This window comes from Phodopus roborovskii, unplaced genomic scaffold (genome assembly GCF_943737965.1).
Source record: "Phodopus roborovskii unplaced genomic scaffold, PHOROB, whole genome shotgun sequence".
Classification (NCBI taxonomy): domain Eukaryota; kingdom Metazoa; phylum Chordata; class Mammalia; order Rodentia; family Cricetidae; genus Phodopus; species Phodopus roborovskii.
This window is the reverse complement of record NW_026125052.1, coordinates 32,919,399-32,934,737: the sequence shown is the minus strand read 5'-3', so window position 1 is coordinate 32,934,737 and position 15,339 is coordinate 32,919,399. Positions and strand designations below refer to the sequence as shown.

The 15,339-nt window shown below is 57.9% G+C and overlaps 1 protein-coding gene across 1 annotated transcript; it reads right to left on the bottom strand.

The window, feature by feature from the left end:
- Window positions 1-199: 199 nt before the first annotated feature.
- On the bottom strand, window positions 200-12,405 carry Gaa (alpha glucosidase). Its single transcript, XM_051181631.1, has 19 exons — window positions 11,687-12,405; window positions 10,442-10,587; window positions 9,126-9,291; window positions 8,913-9,009; window positions 8,465-8,584; window positions 8,259-8,377; window positions 8,044-8,175; window positions 6,798-6,908; window positions 6,166-6,279; window positions 6,004-6,088; window positions 5,440-5,557; window positions 4,912-5,045; window positions 3,602-3,753; window positions 2,953-3,101; window positions 1,976-2,117; window positions 1,412-1,570; window positions 988-1,152; window positions 618-770; window positions 200-274 (listed from the first exon to the last, which is right to left on the bottom strand). Exons 1-19 carry the CDS (start codon window positions 12,392-12,394, stop codon window positions 215-217), a joined length of 3,030 nt encoding a protein of 1,009 aa, XP_051037588.1. The 5' UTR covers window positions 12,395-12,405; the 3' UTR covers window positions 200-214.
- Window positions 12,406-15,339: the final 2,934 nt, after the last annotated feature.

The following is a 15,339-nucleotide window of genomic DNA, read 5'->3' as shown; positions in this document are numbered from 1 at the left end:
TGTCCCCGTGCTGAGCTTCACATTCTCTAGTGTCAGGGATGGACGGCTGGGGACAGACAGCAGCAAGCTTCACTCCTAACACAGTACCTCGAGGGCAGAAGCAGTGACACGGTGGGAAAACTCAAGGAGGCGTCAGGACAGGACTCGGGTCCTTACAGATGCCACCATCGAAAGCTTGTGCAGCGCCTCACTGAGAGGCCGCGGGCGTGCTCTGTTAGGACCAGTCGATCTGAAACTGTTCTCCCACGAGCAGCGAGACAGGGATGGCCAGGGTCTGGGGACAGAAGCAGAGAGGCTTGAGAGCCAAATGGTTCCCGACAGCCATGCTCTGGAGACAGGCACCTGATGAGGGGACACCAGCCCACCTCCACTGGGGACAGGGACAGAGCCTCAGAATCAGCACCTGACTCCATCGGGAGCAGCTCAGCCTCCACCACCTCTCCTTGCCGGTAGTGTGTCACACAGCTGGGAGTCCCTGGGGTTCTCGGCACCCTCTCCCTGCCCACCCCACCACTGGGGCCCTCTCCCTGCCCACCCCACCACTGGGGCCCTCTCCCTGCCCACCCCCCCACCGGGGCACAGGGACCCTCATCCTCGTCCCCAGCCTGCTCTCTTACCTTGCTGTCAGGGCTGTAGGTGAAGTTGGACACAGGGATGCCGTTGGAAAGGACATGTGTAGGGGCTGTGGCTACTCCCAAGACAGTCACCTCCCTCAGCTGCAGGTCAGCCCCCTCCCGGGCCAGGTGCACTAACTCGTTCACAATGGTGCTCTGGTAGGGTGGAAGAAAAAGTGTCATTACACTGTGATGGAGAACCTACCACCAAGGACAGGGACTCACCAAACGATCACAGGACAGCCCTCCTGTACGCAGACCTGAAGGGCACGCTGAGCCAGGGATGGTGGTCCCTGGATTCTCCGGCCCAGTCCTTTCCTCCACCAGATCCACACAGCCCTCCCTGCCAGCCTGGGCAGGCCCTGTGACTCACGTTCTTGGCAGAGAAGGTGACCAGTGTGTAGGCCCCATGTTTCAGAACATCAAGACTCTCCCCATCATCCCAGAACAGCTCCCCACTGGCCTCGCCGCTTGCTGTTAGGGCCACAGCCAGGGCCATGGGCTGCTTTCGGGATTCCGTGGTTGTGAGGCTGGGACCCTGGGAAGAATGTGGGCACATGTCACACTTTGGACCCTGGAGACTTGTAGGACATCTATAGTGACTGCCTGGGCCAGGTGTTGGGTAAGCCGTCTGGTGACTACCCTGGCCAGGCCGTTTCGGTGCCAGGGGTCTATCCTGACAGAGCTCCGAGGGAAGGCAGACTGCCCTGTGCCTGCTCCCTACCTCCAACCCCCTGAAGTACTGCTAAAGCCCATCTCAGTCCTTCCTGAGGCCCAAGGCTGCTGCATCCGGGTACCTGCAGTGGGATGATGTATCCTGCCCTCAGGTGCACATTGATGGTATCCAGGGGGGTTTCCAGTGTCAACCACTCCCCTTTGCTGTGGACAGCAGACCTGAGGGCTGATGGCGGAGATGACGGAGGCGATGGGAGGCTGCCAAGACCCTCCACTGGCACCTGGAGAAGAGGTCGCATCAGAACGGTCCCATGCAGCAGCCAAGCTACCATGCTGCTACTTGGAGGCATGTTCTCCTGTCCCCCAAGGCTATGTGTGGTGGTCCCAATGTCCCCGTTGAGACAAACCAGCCGTGATCCCAGGGGTGGACTCAGTGCAGGACTGAGCAGGGAATGCCCGGCTCAGCTCAGCCTCCTTGGCTGTGGGGCCCCAGACGCTACCCACCCCAGGCTTCATTTCCTCATCAAGAAGTGGGCGCTATAGAAACGAGCTGACCCGTACGGAACCAGCATGCAGCTGGGTCCTCAGAGCAGGTGACCCCCCCTTTCATGTCACTGACAGCCCAGGAAGGCATGGCCACCTGTGACTGCCCACCACTTCTGTGAGTGCGGGGCCTCAGGACTCACCGTCTGCAGGTTGTACCATGTGCCCTCGGGAAAGTAGCCAGACACTTCAGTTTTCCCAGGCTCGAGCACAGGTGTGATGAGCAGGGCCGACCCCCACAAGAGCTGGCGGTCCACGGACCAGGTGCTGGGATCCTCGGGGAACCTGCACAGGAAACAGGCATGAGGGTTAGAGACTGAGCCTCTGACACCAGCTGTCAGCTGCAGGGACAGTCGGAAGTCCCAGTCTCTGAGAAACTTCCAGAGCATCTGGGTTAAGCGTGGCTACACGCTTTGCCAGGGTTTTGCTGTGTAGTCCTGGCTGTCCTGGAACTCATGCTGTATACAAAGATGGCCTTGAACTCACAGCAATCTGCTTGCCTCTGCTCCTAGTGCTGGGACTAAAGGTGTGCGCCACCACCCCCACATGCCACGCTTTTAAACAGGAACACTGGGGATCAACCTTGAATCCTCTGCGTGTAAGGCAAACATTTAACCAACTGAGCCACTCTCCAGCCGAATAGTATTCAGCCATCAGCCATCTAGTTGTCTGGAACTTATCTGTGTGTGGTAGGGAAGATGCTGACTTCTACAGAGCAAAAGCGACATGCCTCTCTAACCAAGAACCTTCTGCTACCTGCCCTGGAGAGCCCACAAGTAAGGCCTATGTGAGCAGAGTGGTCTGGGGACACAGAGGGTGTCTCTGGCTTGTCCTCCTCCCTGAAGCCACCCCCAAATGGGTCACTCATGATTATTTCATCAAGCTTCAGCAAGGAAGCCTGGTCGGTGCCCCAGCCGGTTCCCATATTCCAGAGGCCCTGGCCCTGAGCTGAGGTCTAGGAGGCCTGAGGGCACAGGCTTGCTCTGGTCCACTCAGCGCAGGCTGCTTGGGTAGTGGGAACACAGCCCATAGCAGGAGGAGGTTCCCTAGCAACAACAGACTTCTGGTCAGGCCCCAAAGGACACGTGTGGGCTGTCATTCCCTGACCCAGGAGACTCACTCCAGGAAGAGGGGCCGGGCCACTGTGTCCCCTCTGACGTGGGCTCCATGGAAGAGGGTGTACAGGTAGGGCAGAAGGGCATAGCGCAAAGTGAAGGCCTTCCTCATGGCCTGCTGCGCTGTCTGGCTGAACCTGTATGGCTCCTGAGGCTGTGTGGGCAGAGAGCGCAAAGATGTGCTGGTTAGTTATTCGTCAACTTGACACAAGCCGGCATCATCTGGGAAAAGGGAACCTCAACTGAGCAAAATTCTCCCACCATCCTGGCCTGGAGGTGGGGGTGGTGGCGGCGGCGGTGGCATTTTTTTACTTAGTGGCGATGTGGGAGGGCCTAGTCCACCATGGGTGGTGCCACTCGGGTAGGTGGCCTGGGTCGTGTTAAACAGCCTGCCCTGAGTTCCCCTCCTGACGGGACTGTAGACGAAAGAGAAGCCCTTCCTGCTTTTGTTCATGCTGTTTCTCACAGCAGTAAGAGACGGTACTAGAACAGGGGCTCCTAGGCCGGGGTTTAACAGAATGGCCACACCAGGAAACGATGGCTCCTTGGCCTTCGGTGTGGTGAGGACAGCGTGGAATGGGCTCCTCCAAGAGGTGTGGGATTAGGCAGGACAGGGTCTTGGTGGGTGGGGGGGCCCCTGCCACCCCCTCCTACCATGCTTCTGAGGTCATTGTGATTCCGCATAAAGGGGTAGAAGGCCCCCAACTGGGTCCAGCGTATACACAGCTCCTCGGACGTGTTTCCCAGGAAGCCGCAGATGTCCGCCCCCACCAGGGGCACGCCTACCAGGTTAAACTGCAGGATCTCTGAGAGTACAGAGGCAGAGACGCCAGGTTACCAAGGCAGCAGCTGCAGTCAGGCCTGCCGGGCAGGTCGAGGGACCAGCAGAGCACACCAGAGGCCAGGGTGTGGCACTGGGTCCCACAGTGATGTCATTGATGTGAGGATGAAGCAGGTGAGCCCTGCAGTGACAGGCCCCGGAGACCACGAGCAGAAGCAAGGGTCCACAAGGCTGCACAGGGCATCAAGCCACACCTCTGCGCCAAGGGCTGCAGCTCTGCCATTCCTGGGCTGCAGACCCACGGTCTGGGCACTGTGAGCAGACGGGTCCTGTTACATTCGTCCTAACGCTGTCCTCGGCTATGGCAGCCTCAGGACACTAACAGACAGCCCAGGGCGGCCGTTCCCCTGAGTGTGCAGGGTGGACAAGCTCCTGTTGTTCAGCCCAGTCTCCCTCTGCTGCACTGGCTTTCTTGGTGTCCTGAGAGCCAGGGAATGATGGGTAGCCTGGGGCCCTGGAGACTTCTCCGAGTCACACCTGATCCTGAAATCAGCTAGAACTTGGGTCAGTGCTAGTCAAAGGAGACTCGAGGCCAGAAGAGAAGGCAGCAAGTTCTGAACCCAGCTCTGCAAGAGTTAGTTCTACGTCTGGATTCTGGCCTGCCAGAATCACCTCTGAGAGCTCAGCTAGCCAGGATCCTTCATATGTCTGTGGACATATCCTACATAGAAGCCAGTCTTCCACTAGTCAGAAGGTTCTAGACTCCTTGTCAAGGCTCTTAGCTGCCCATGTGGTGCTCTGGCTCCTCTCCTTCTCTAGTCTGTTCTCCAGGGCTCCTGACTTCTCTGACCTAATGTGAGCCAATAGCATCAGAGTTCTTGGAACAAAACTCAATTCCTTTCTGCAAGTAGAGCGGGTGGCTCTGTATCTCAGGATGGGTCAGCCAGAGAACCACTGTAAAGATGAAGAGTCTCGGGCTTTTCAAGCAGTGGTCAGGGTAAAGTGGACACAGAGACACTGGGAAGAAGGCGACACAGGTTTACACAACTGAACCAGCAAGCTTCATGTTCCACATGAGGTGGCAGCAGATCCCCAAACCATCCCCATGCACTCTGCAGGGCTGAGCCTAGAACCCAAAGCCCCTCGAAAGGACCCCAGTACCCTCCAAGCAGCTTGTACTCACCTGACACGGAGTAAGACAGATGCTCCCAGGAGCTCCACACATCCCCGGTCCAGTGGCCAGCGTATCGGCCATGGCCCGCGAAGGTTGAGCGGGAGATCACAAAGGGTCGTGCTCCCCGAGTCTTCACCAGGGCCCTGAGTGGGATGGGAACAGAGGAACAGAGAACTGGGTAATTCACACCCTCTATGTGCTGGGACAAAGCACCAGAGGCCACCACCCAAGTATGCCAGCCAGTCAGCCCTGCCCCAGTGACTCTGATGTCATCCACAGGTGAGCCACCACTGTGAGCCTTGCTGGAGTCATGGAGTCCCTTAAGCACCATTCCCTACCAGCGGCGCATCGGATGCCCTGTGCAGAGAGGCTGGCTCCAACCTGGAGTGGAGCACAGCGGGCAGGCATCGCAGGCCCGTGGGTGGTCTGGGCGGCCTCGTCCCCTTCTGTCTCTGACCATGATGGGAGCCAGCTCACCTCTCAGCCTCCGCTGTGAGTACTGGGCAGGCTGCTTGGCTGCACAAGGTGACACCTCACCTGTTGGAGGCGATGGCTTCGGTCAGGCCGTACAGGTTGTGGAGGTTGTAGTGTGTGGAGAGGAACTGGCGGCTGGAGGAACAGATGGTAGCTGCCTGCAAGGCCCCGCCGACTACCCCTAGGTGAGAGGAGAATCAGTTTAGGCCCCTTCGCTAGTTTCCAGGAGTCCGTGTGCTCAGATTGACACCTCCTGGGGGCCAGCCCACTTGTCCCATGGTGCTGAGGTGTGTCACTGTACACCTCTACTACTCCAGAGCAGAGCAGGAGGTACCAAAGGCGGTCCTCTGCAAACATCCAGCCTCCATGCCCACCTTCTGTTGCTCCATCCCAAGCGTGTGCCCAGCTGAGTCCAAACCCCGTCCCCCAAGGCACTGGTTACACTCGAGTGTCTGTGGCCTTGGCTGTGTCACTCTCCGCAGGACCTTAAGCTTCTGGTCTCTCTCCTCCGACCTGCGGACTGCTCTGCCTACTGCTTGCCAAAATCGAGAGCTTTGCATCTTCTGAACCACAAAAGGGCACCGCCTGGCTCAAGCCACTAACTCCAGACAGACGGGTGGGGCTCACCGGGCACATAGGGTGGGTTCTCCAGTTCGTTGTCAGGGCAACCCCACTGAGAGCCTCTAATGAAGTTAGACGGTTCGTTCATGTCCTGTAAGAGGCCTAAGATGTAGAGCTGGGCTGGCCCCTGGGGACTAGGGGTGTACCCAGGGACGGGGATATACTTACAATCCACATTCCGTCGAAGGGCACCTGTGCGTGGAACTCGGAGACCATGTCCTTCCACCAGTCAAGGGTCTCAGGGTTGGTGAAATCGGGGAAGGCAGTAGATCCAGGCCACACCTGAGTGAGAGTCCAGAGGGGGAAATCAGTTCACGTAGCTCCCCACCATGGCTCTGTCAGGCCCCAGCCTTGAGCAAAGCAGCGGCCTCACTCTTAGTCAAAGCTGACAGACATCAGCAAACCTCAAGCCCAACAACAAACAAGCCTCTCCCACAATGCCCAGGGTCTTGGAGGGCTTTGGCCTTACAGCAGAGGAAGCACTGGGAGGGAGTTAAGACAACCCACTGGACACAGCCCCAAGCCTGCCGTTCCCACAGCTAGAGACACCTTAGGATGGGGAGGCTGGGACCCAGGACTCCCAGAAGACCCCCAGGGACAAGGAGGCCCCCCAAGGCCTCATGAAAGATCTGCTAGGCTTGAGCTGGGCCCAGCGGCTTATGCCTGGGAACCCCCCCCCCACTCTGTCAGGAGCCACTGCCCCCGCCACTGAGAACCTCCCTGTTCTGCTGGACATGGTGGCTTCTGAATCTGACCCTTTCCCTGGACGGCAACTCTGTCCCCCCCCCCCCCCACCCTACCTTCCCGATCAGTGGCTGCCCAGTCTCATTGGTGATGAACACGCCCCTCCGAAGACCCTCGTCGTAGGGCCTGTAACTCCCAGCGGGGCCCGCACTGCTGATGGCAGGGTCCTGGGGAAGAAGTGGTCAGTGAGAAGGATTCGGCCCAGCCTCTGGGAGAAGCAACCGGAGAGGCAGAGACAGACAGTCCGTGAAAATGGCGGCTGGCCAGTCTGAAGAGCTGACTGGGGGCTGGAGGTGTGAGGCTGATTTGTGATCCTCCTGACCTTCCAGAGTTCAAAGCAACTCTTTACTGCCTGCTTCTTTTTTTGGGTGGGGGGGGGAGTGTTCTTTTGTTTTTCAAGACAGGGTTTCTCTGCAAAGCCCTGGCTGTCCTGGAACTCACTGTAGATCAGGCTGCCCTTGAACTCTGAGATGTGCCTGCCTCTGCCTCCCAAGTGCCAGGATTAGAGGTGTGTGCCACAATGTCCAGCTTATTATTTTTAATTGTGTGTGTGAAAGTGTGTGTAATTGGTCCTCCAAAATCCCATAACCACAAGGAGTGGGTACTATTAAGAGGTGCGGCCTTGTTGGAGGAAGTGTGTCACTGTGGGGTGGGCTCTGAGGTCTCTCATACTCAGGGTATCACCCAGGGTCAGTCGAGTTCCTGTTGCCTGCAAGATACGTGACACGCTGCTATTTCTCCAGCACCACGCCTGCATGCATGCGGCCATGCTCCCCGCCATGATGGAACCTCTGCCACTGTAAATGAGCCCCCTCAATTGTTTCCTAACAATAGTAAATCCTAAGACAGCGTGTGTGTGTGTGTGTGTGTGTGATTGTGTGAACATATGTGAGTGTATGTGTGTGACTGTGTATGTGTGAGTGTGTGTGTGTTGGTGTGTGTGTTGGTGTATGTGTGTGCTGGTGTGTGTGTTGGTGTGTGTGGTGTGTGTGTTGGTGTGTGTGTGTGTGTGTGTGTTGGTGTGCCTGAGGCCAGAAGAACCTGTCAGTTCCCTGGAGCTAAATCGGCAGGCAGCTGTGAGCTGACTGACATGGTAGCAGGCACTGAACTGTCCTCAAGAATTGTGTTCTCAACTGCTGAGCCATCTTCCCTGGAACACACGGGCGCTTCCAGGAACCTGGCCAGCGGACACAAAGACTGCAAACCTCTAGACATTTCCTTCAACATCAGAGATTCGGAGAATGTCCTGGGCAAGCGCTTGTGGGGGGTGGGGGGAGTCGGGAAGCAACACTGGCCGCTCACCACTATCATTACGTAGCGCCGGCCACCCTGGTGGAGCTCTCGCACCATGTCTGGGAAGTCCGCAAAGCCGTCCTGGTTGAAGGTGAAGTCCCTGCGGGCGTCCATGTAGTCCAGGTCATTCCACTGTACATCCTACAGCATGGGATGGGAGCAGAAGCTGGGACCCGGAGTTAACGGTAAGGAAGCTGGGGCTGGCCACCCTGACTTCCACTCACCAGGGGGAAGTGTGCTCTGGTCATGTTCTCCACCACCTGGCGGACGATGGCAGTGGAGGAGTAGCCCCAGCGGCAGAGATGAAAACCCAGGCCCCAGTACGGCGGCATGAACGGGCGTCCTGCAGGCCAGCACTGTGAGTGAGTAGGGAGTGCGGGCAGGGGCAGGGGCCGGGGTCTGAGGTCAGTGGGCAGGGGGAAGGCCCTACCCACAACTTCCAGGTACTGCTGCACGACGCTTTTGGGCTCTGGGCCTAGGAACACGTACACATCCAAGATCCCACCTGTCGACCTCCAGGTCAGGGCTGGGCTGGGCTGCAGGACAACATCTGGAAGAAAGTGTCTTAGGCTCAGGAACGAGTCCCCCACCGACGGGCCAACCTGCAGCTACAGAGTGGCTCTTCCCCTACAAGGGCTGGAGATGAGGGCTGGAGGGATAGGGGAGGGACAGCTGTTCTGAACCCAACTTAGCAAGGCCTGAAGGACGTGGGGCGCGTGGGCCTGGGCAATCCCCCAGGGCTTCTTAGGTAGGGAGGGATGAGCAGGGTGAGGGCTCCGCTCACTGGACTCTCTCCACGTAAGGTCCCTTCAGACAGGCACTCTGGGGCAGGCTCTCCCACTGAAGGACGACTAAGGAGCCCCGGTCTGGTGACTCACCCATGGCGTTGCTGTTCAGCAGGAAGACACCATGAGCCAAGCCACCGTCCTCCAGTGCCAGGTAGAAAGGGTGTGACCCATAGAGGTTGGCACCTGGCTGGAATGACAAGAGAGAGCAACTCGCACCCAGGACCCCAGCCTGTCCATTCCTGCCTTGTGCTCATCTCCTGTTTTGTTTCTGGATGGCTTATTGGTATTGTGCTCATCTCTTACCAAGGGTGACACGTCCCGGTTCCAGAGGGTGACCCGAGTCCACTCGGTGCTGAGCATGAGCGGGCTGAGGTGCTCGGCGAGGCCCGTGATGTGCTGGGAGGGCAGGGACGTGGACAGCTGCAGGAACTGGTCAGCAAAGAACAACGGGGCCACGGTAGTGTTCAGCCTGGGGGGGGGGGACGACACCAGGATGACGGATCCTCCAGTGGAGAGGGCTGGGGGGGAGGGGCAGAGTGGCCTCACCAGCTCTGCACCGGGCCAACCCTGGGACAATGGCTGCACAGAGACCAGCAACTGTCAACCCCTGAAGATAACGGGGAGCCGCAGTGGGCATGCTCAGAGGGGCCCATGTTACCCCAGGTCAAAGACACAGTAGCACGGGCAGGGATGCCGGGGTCCAGCTCTGTCCCCTGCCAGCCCTTCACCAGAGTCTGTGTTGGTTACGGAGATAAAATGAGTCAACAGCGGAGTGCACGGTAAGAGAAGTGTGTTTAAGAGAAGTGTGTTTAATAAACAAGAGAAGGGAGGCCACTGGGCGCGCCACCTGCAGGGGGCGCCACTGTGGACTGGACCAGGGTCTTTCCCTAGTTCCACAGGGTGGACCACCATTTATAGTGGGGTATCTCGGATAGCGTGGGTGCCATGTATCTCCTGCGGGCATTAGTCCTCCCTGGGAAGCCACAGAGGGAACCTTTGAGACCCAATGTAGAAGCACCAAGCCCGCGCCAGGGTGAGCACTCAAGAGCGGGTCATGGATGAGTGCTTGTGGTCCACAAACGGAACAGGGCTGTGGGGGCTGGGTTTTGTCAACCTGATACAAGTTAGGGCCATCTGGGAAGAGGGGCTGGCTGAGGAAATGCTTCCATCACACTGGCCGACAAGCGGTCCTGTGGGGGTATTTTCTTCACTGACTGATGTGGGGAAGCCCAGCGGCACACTGGGGAGGGGGTACCACCCCAGCGCTGGTGGTCCTGGGCTGAATAAGAACGTAAGCTAGGCAAGCCAGTGAGCACGCTCCTCCATGGCCTCTGTGTGAGCTCCTGCCTCTAGGTCCCTGCCCTGACTTCCTGCCCTGACAGAGTGTGACCTGTGACCTGGGAGCTGAAAGATGAAATACACTCTTTCCTTCCCAGGTTGCTTTCGCTCGTGCTATGTATCAGAGCAATGGGAAACAGACTAGCCAAAGGCAGGGTCAGTTTAACGGAAGAGCCAGGGATGAGGCTGACTCTGGAAGCTCTGACCCTGGGGGGGGGGGGACGACCCACCATGTCCCTGTCAACCCAGGGTAGGGTCAAGGCTCCGAGCACCCAACTCACAGCACCCGGTCATCCAGCTTCCTGCGGACAATCACTCCAAAGGGATCCCCTGAGAATTCCACACTATAGAGCGGAGATGGTGCCCGGCTCAGGACATGCGGGGTCTCCACCGGCACCTCGTAGCGCTGATTAGCAGGATCTTTGATCTAGGAGGGAAGAGCAAGTGGTACTCAGAGGCCTTCAAGAGCCAGGGGGCCCCTCCTTGATGGCCCCTCACTCACTGCAGTCCCTTCATACCTCCAGGAGACACAGCTTCAGGGCGGGCAGTCAGTTGGGGTCCCTCCCAGGGTAGCTGCAGACTGTGTGTACCCTTCCTCAGCTACATAACTGGAGGGAAGGAGACTTCCCTGGGGCCGCCAAAGGCAGAGCACTCACTACACTCGAACTTCAGATAAATGGTAAATACTTCTCTGTGTGTTTTTCCCCCTTGCTTTTAATAAATTAATTAAAATCCGGGGCAAGATCTCTTTCTGTAGCCTGGGCCAGTCTGGAACTCACGAAGAAGCCTAGGCTGACATTTCTCCACAGAAATCCTCTCGCTACAGCCTCCTAAACGCTGCAATTACAAGCATGGCCACTTTATAAAAGAAAAATAATTGTTTTTCTTCACTGCTGGGGCTCAAACTCAGGCCTTGAACATGCTAAGGGCATGCTCTACCACTGAGCTATGCACCAGGCCCCACACGTGTAACTGTAGAAGTCAGAGGTAGCTTGTCTCCAGCTGGGCTAGGCTGGTGGCCTGTGAGCCCCAGGTGTGTGCTGTCACGCTTGATTTGCTACGCAGGTGCCGGGGATCCGAACCAGATCCTCAGGCTTGTACAGCAAGCACTTTACCCAGTGAGCCATATTCCCAGCTCCCACAGTTTTTAGCATAACGATGCCCCCGGTATTGCTTTATACGGAAACCACAAAATCACCCTCCACAGAAACAGGGTGTGAGCACGCTGGGAGGAGATGGCAGGGAACAGAGCAGACGAAAACCCCTGCTGTCTGCAAGTGGTCAGTACCGGAGCCACCACTGGGGACATCTCAGATGGCTGCGGTGTCTCTATGATCCCTGGGCTCACACCTGGTATCCCAGTAGGGGTCTGTCTACTTACCATCATCATGCTACACATATCCTCAGAAAAATGCAGTCACCTGTCTACACACCTGTTCTCTGCTCTGCCTGGCCCATCCCTCTGCATGGGGCTGTCTCCTCCCGGTGACCCAGCTCCACCCAGGGTCTACCACTCCCACACCCACCACAATGTGGAGACGGCTCTCGGTCTCCATCAGCACATCTAGCTGCAAGCTCAGCACATCTTTCGGGAAGAAGGTCGGGCTGGTACGGGTCAGGGTGGCTGTGTAACCCATCTCCGTGGAGCTCAAGTTCTCCAGCCGGTAGCTTGGGTAGTTGGGAGGGAAGAAACACCAGGGTTGTCCCATCAGCGCCTGCCCTGCTGGGACGTAGCAGCAGCCGCGGGCCTCACACTGTTCCTGGGAGATGCCCTTGTCTGGGGCGCAGTCAAAGCGGCTGTTGGGGGGTACATCACACTTCGTGGGCACCACTGCAGGCTGGTCAGCGTGCTCCTGCATGCGCTGGGGCGGCCCTGGTCGGGAACCTTCCTGGTGGTGAGGTCTAAACCAGGTCTTCTGCAGTTCTGGAGAGGACTGTTGAGGGTCTTGGGGAAACAGCATTAAGTCACGGAGCATGAGATGACCCAGAATGACAGCCGAAGTCAAAGAGATGAGTGTGCAGACGCCAACCAGGGAGTGGGAACATAGTGGCTTCCTCATGTTCACGGTGAAAGCCTGCTGGCCCAGGGCAGCATGAGCAGTCCCGGAGGCCTGCAGAGAGGAAGGGCCAGTCAGGGTCGGCGTGGGGGTCACAGGGCCACGGTGCATCTCAGAGCGGCGCCCACACACAGTGGCAATGAGAGCAGGCAGCCTGAGTATCTCCCTCCACGCCATGATGAGGAAGGCAGAGGGGCTGCTGCAGACATGGGGCCCTAGCCCTGTACGGACAGATGTGAAAGGGAGCCAGGACTTTATCCAGAGGCCTTCTGTGTGAGGGCGAAGGGTGAGCAGGAAGGCTGGTGAGCCACAAAGTCAAACCCCAGGGACAGGAAGAAATGGGGTGGGTGGGGCACAGAGCCCAGGTCACAGGGTCCTCAGGCTGCAACCGGCCGCAGAGGAGCCTGCCCAGAAGCTGGGCTCATTTCAGGATGTGGCGGGGACAGGGAGGGGGCTTGGCACAGTGGCAGTTCTCAGGGTCACCGGGCACAGCCGAGAGATGGCGGACAGCCAGGCTGCAGAAGGGCCAGCTGTGAATATTCTGACCAGCACTTGGGGTGCGCCTGTGGCCACTGGTGAGCCTGGGCTCTCCAGGTGGACAGTGAATTTCTTACCCATAATACCTGTGACTTCTTTCTACTGCCAGCGGCTCCCCAGCTCTCTAGTCACGGGCAGGGTGCGTGTGTGTGTGGGGGGGAATGGTGGGGGGGGGGTGAACTAAAACCCAATTCAGTTCTGATTTACCCACAGTCAGGGCAGACTCCTGAGGCTGGGGCCTACCACACATAGATGCCAGCTACAAACCCCAGGCTGCCACCACTACTCCTGGTGCAGCTATCAACCTGGTGGTTCCGAGGACCTCCGCACAAGTGTGGAACTCACTAGACTACCTCACAGAGCTCAGAAAAGCGCTCCACTCACATTTACATTTCTTTTTGTTGTTGTTTATCTATTTATTTTTTTTAAGCTGTAAGTCAAGAACAGCGAGATAGAAGGAAGAAATGGGCTGGGAACAGGTGGGAGCATCCTGCAATGTGTGGACCAGGCAGGATGCTTGCTGTCATCCTGAATTAGGGTCTCCAGTAGCCCGAGCTTGCCTTAAACTTGCTCTGAAGCCAACGATGACCTTGGATTCCTGCCAGCCCCTCCCAAACGCTGTGTTTTCTGGCACTGATGATTCACACCCAGTTCTGTATAGTTCTGTGGACCTTCCGTTATACAGGCATGATTGATGTAATCAGTAGCCATGGTGATCATCTCTAGCCTCTCGTGGGGGGGAGGAATGCCTGGGTGGGCTGCAGTTGCCAACTGTCCAATCATACCTTGTCTTTCAGGTGCCCAGCGGCCATAGAGCCACTAGGGACCTCAGCTTCCCGACTACCGATATTAAGACAGTTAGCCACAGGGTGCCCAAGCATGAATCAGACACCATTCTGTCTTTACTGCAGTCTCAGCTCCGCCTGGCCCTTCCCGACACATGTGACAGCCATGATTCAGCATCCAACGACAATCACAGGTTCAGACTCCCGTTGGGCAGCGTGGGACTCTGCATCTTCCAGAACCTTCCAAGGAGGCCCCGTGGGGTGGGGGTGGGGGTGCAACTGAGCAACATGTCGTATATCAGAACAAAGCCCCAGAAAACAGAAAACAGACAGCTTGGGCCCGTTCTTTCAGCTCCACGATTTAGAGGGGAACATAAATAAGTAAATAAATAAATAAATAAATAAAAATAGAAATGGGGAAGGAACTAAAGGTCAGGCGCCACCGCTCATCTGGGGACCCAAGCTTGCTCTCTGGAAAGCTGTTGGATCCGCGGCGCCACTAGGCGCAGGCAGAGTCCAAACCCAAGCTTTCGGGCACCGGGCGCCCGTGCCTCAGTTTCCCCCTGAGAGACATACACACAGGGCTTTGCCTGCCTAGCACTGAGGGCACGACCTAGAACGCCGGGCTTTGCCGGAGCCTGCTGTGTGACTAAGGTCACTGTCTGTGGCTGCCTGAGTCGGGTCGGGGTCGGGATCGGGATCGGGGTCGGGGTCGGGGTCGGGGTCGGGGTCGGGGATCGGGGATCGGGGCCGGGATCGGGGCTCCCACCTATCTCGGGTTCTCTCCTCGATTCTCCCAAGCAGGGACTCACTGATAGTCGGCTCCGCCTGCCTGAAGGAGGCCGCTCCTCGGGAGGCCCCGGGACCTGCGACACCCGCCACCGGCCAGCCCAGCTCACCTGCGCAATCGCCCTCCTGGCCGCAGACCCCAGAGCCCAGCGCGACGGCGCCGGTCACGTGGTCCGAGGGCGGGGCTCGCCCGCGCGGACCACGTGACTCGGCCTCCTGCGTAGGCGCCGGAGTCCTGGCGCGCGTTCTCGCTGCGCCCCCTAGTGGCCGCGGGCGACAGAGCGCGCAGGTGCCCGGGACGACGCTGACCCTAGGGCAGACCCAGCCCAACCAAGGCCATCATCCCAAACGCTCCAGGGGGAGTGAGAGCCAGCCCTGACCTGGAAGCCCCGTCGGGAAGAGTGAAAACACGTGGCCACACAGAAAACCTCCGCCGGTGAAAACATTAAACGACCCGAGGCTTTTGACGTTTGTTTGGTGATGGCCATAAATTGAGACATAAGGGTGGTGGTGCAAACGTGTGACCTCAGCGCTCGAGACACGGAGACAGGAGGATTGCCAGTTTGAGTCCAACATAGGACACCCTGTCTCAAAAGCCAAGGTTGGCAGGCAGGGATGTAGCTAGGGGCAGAGCGCAGGCCTGCCGTGGGCAAGCAAGGCCCTGGCTTCCTGTAGTGCTGTAATCGCTCTTGCAGGAGAGGATACTACGGGGCGGGCGCTTGTGCTCTCTGGCCGTCAGACTTTTGGAAACGCTGGACCTGAAGTAACCCCTTTCTCTGCTTCCCACTGTTGTGTCCAATCGCACTGACGACAGGCAGTTCACAAACTTTTGTAACAGGCACAGCAGCCTTCGCGCACAACAAGTATTTAAGGAGAGGCCAGCGGGGCAGTGCTGTGGGTGGGCGGGGTGGGCGGGGCTGGGGTCTCCCCGCCTCTTGGTTGTTTTTGTTATTTCATTGTTAGGGTGAACATGTCTAATTCGTTTGACTGGAAACAACTTTCGTAAGTTTT

Coding starts and splice junctions, on each gene's coding strand:
- Gaa (XM_051181631.1), bottom strand. CDS start 12,394: ATGGCGTGGAGGGAGATACTCAGGCTGCCTGCTCTCATTGCCACTGTG. Junction 8,585..8,912: donor GCTGAACAGCAACGCCATGG/GTGAGTCACCAG, acceptor ACTTTCTTCCAG/ATGTTGTCCTGCAGCCCAGC. Junction 8,176..8,258: donor CCAGAGCACACTTCCCCCTG/GTGAGTGGAAGT, acceptor CCCATGCTGTAG/GATGTACAGTGGAATGACCT.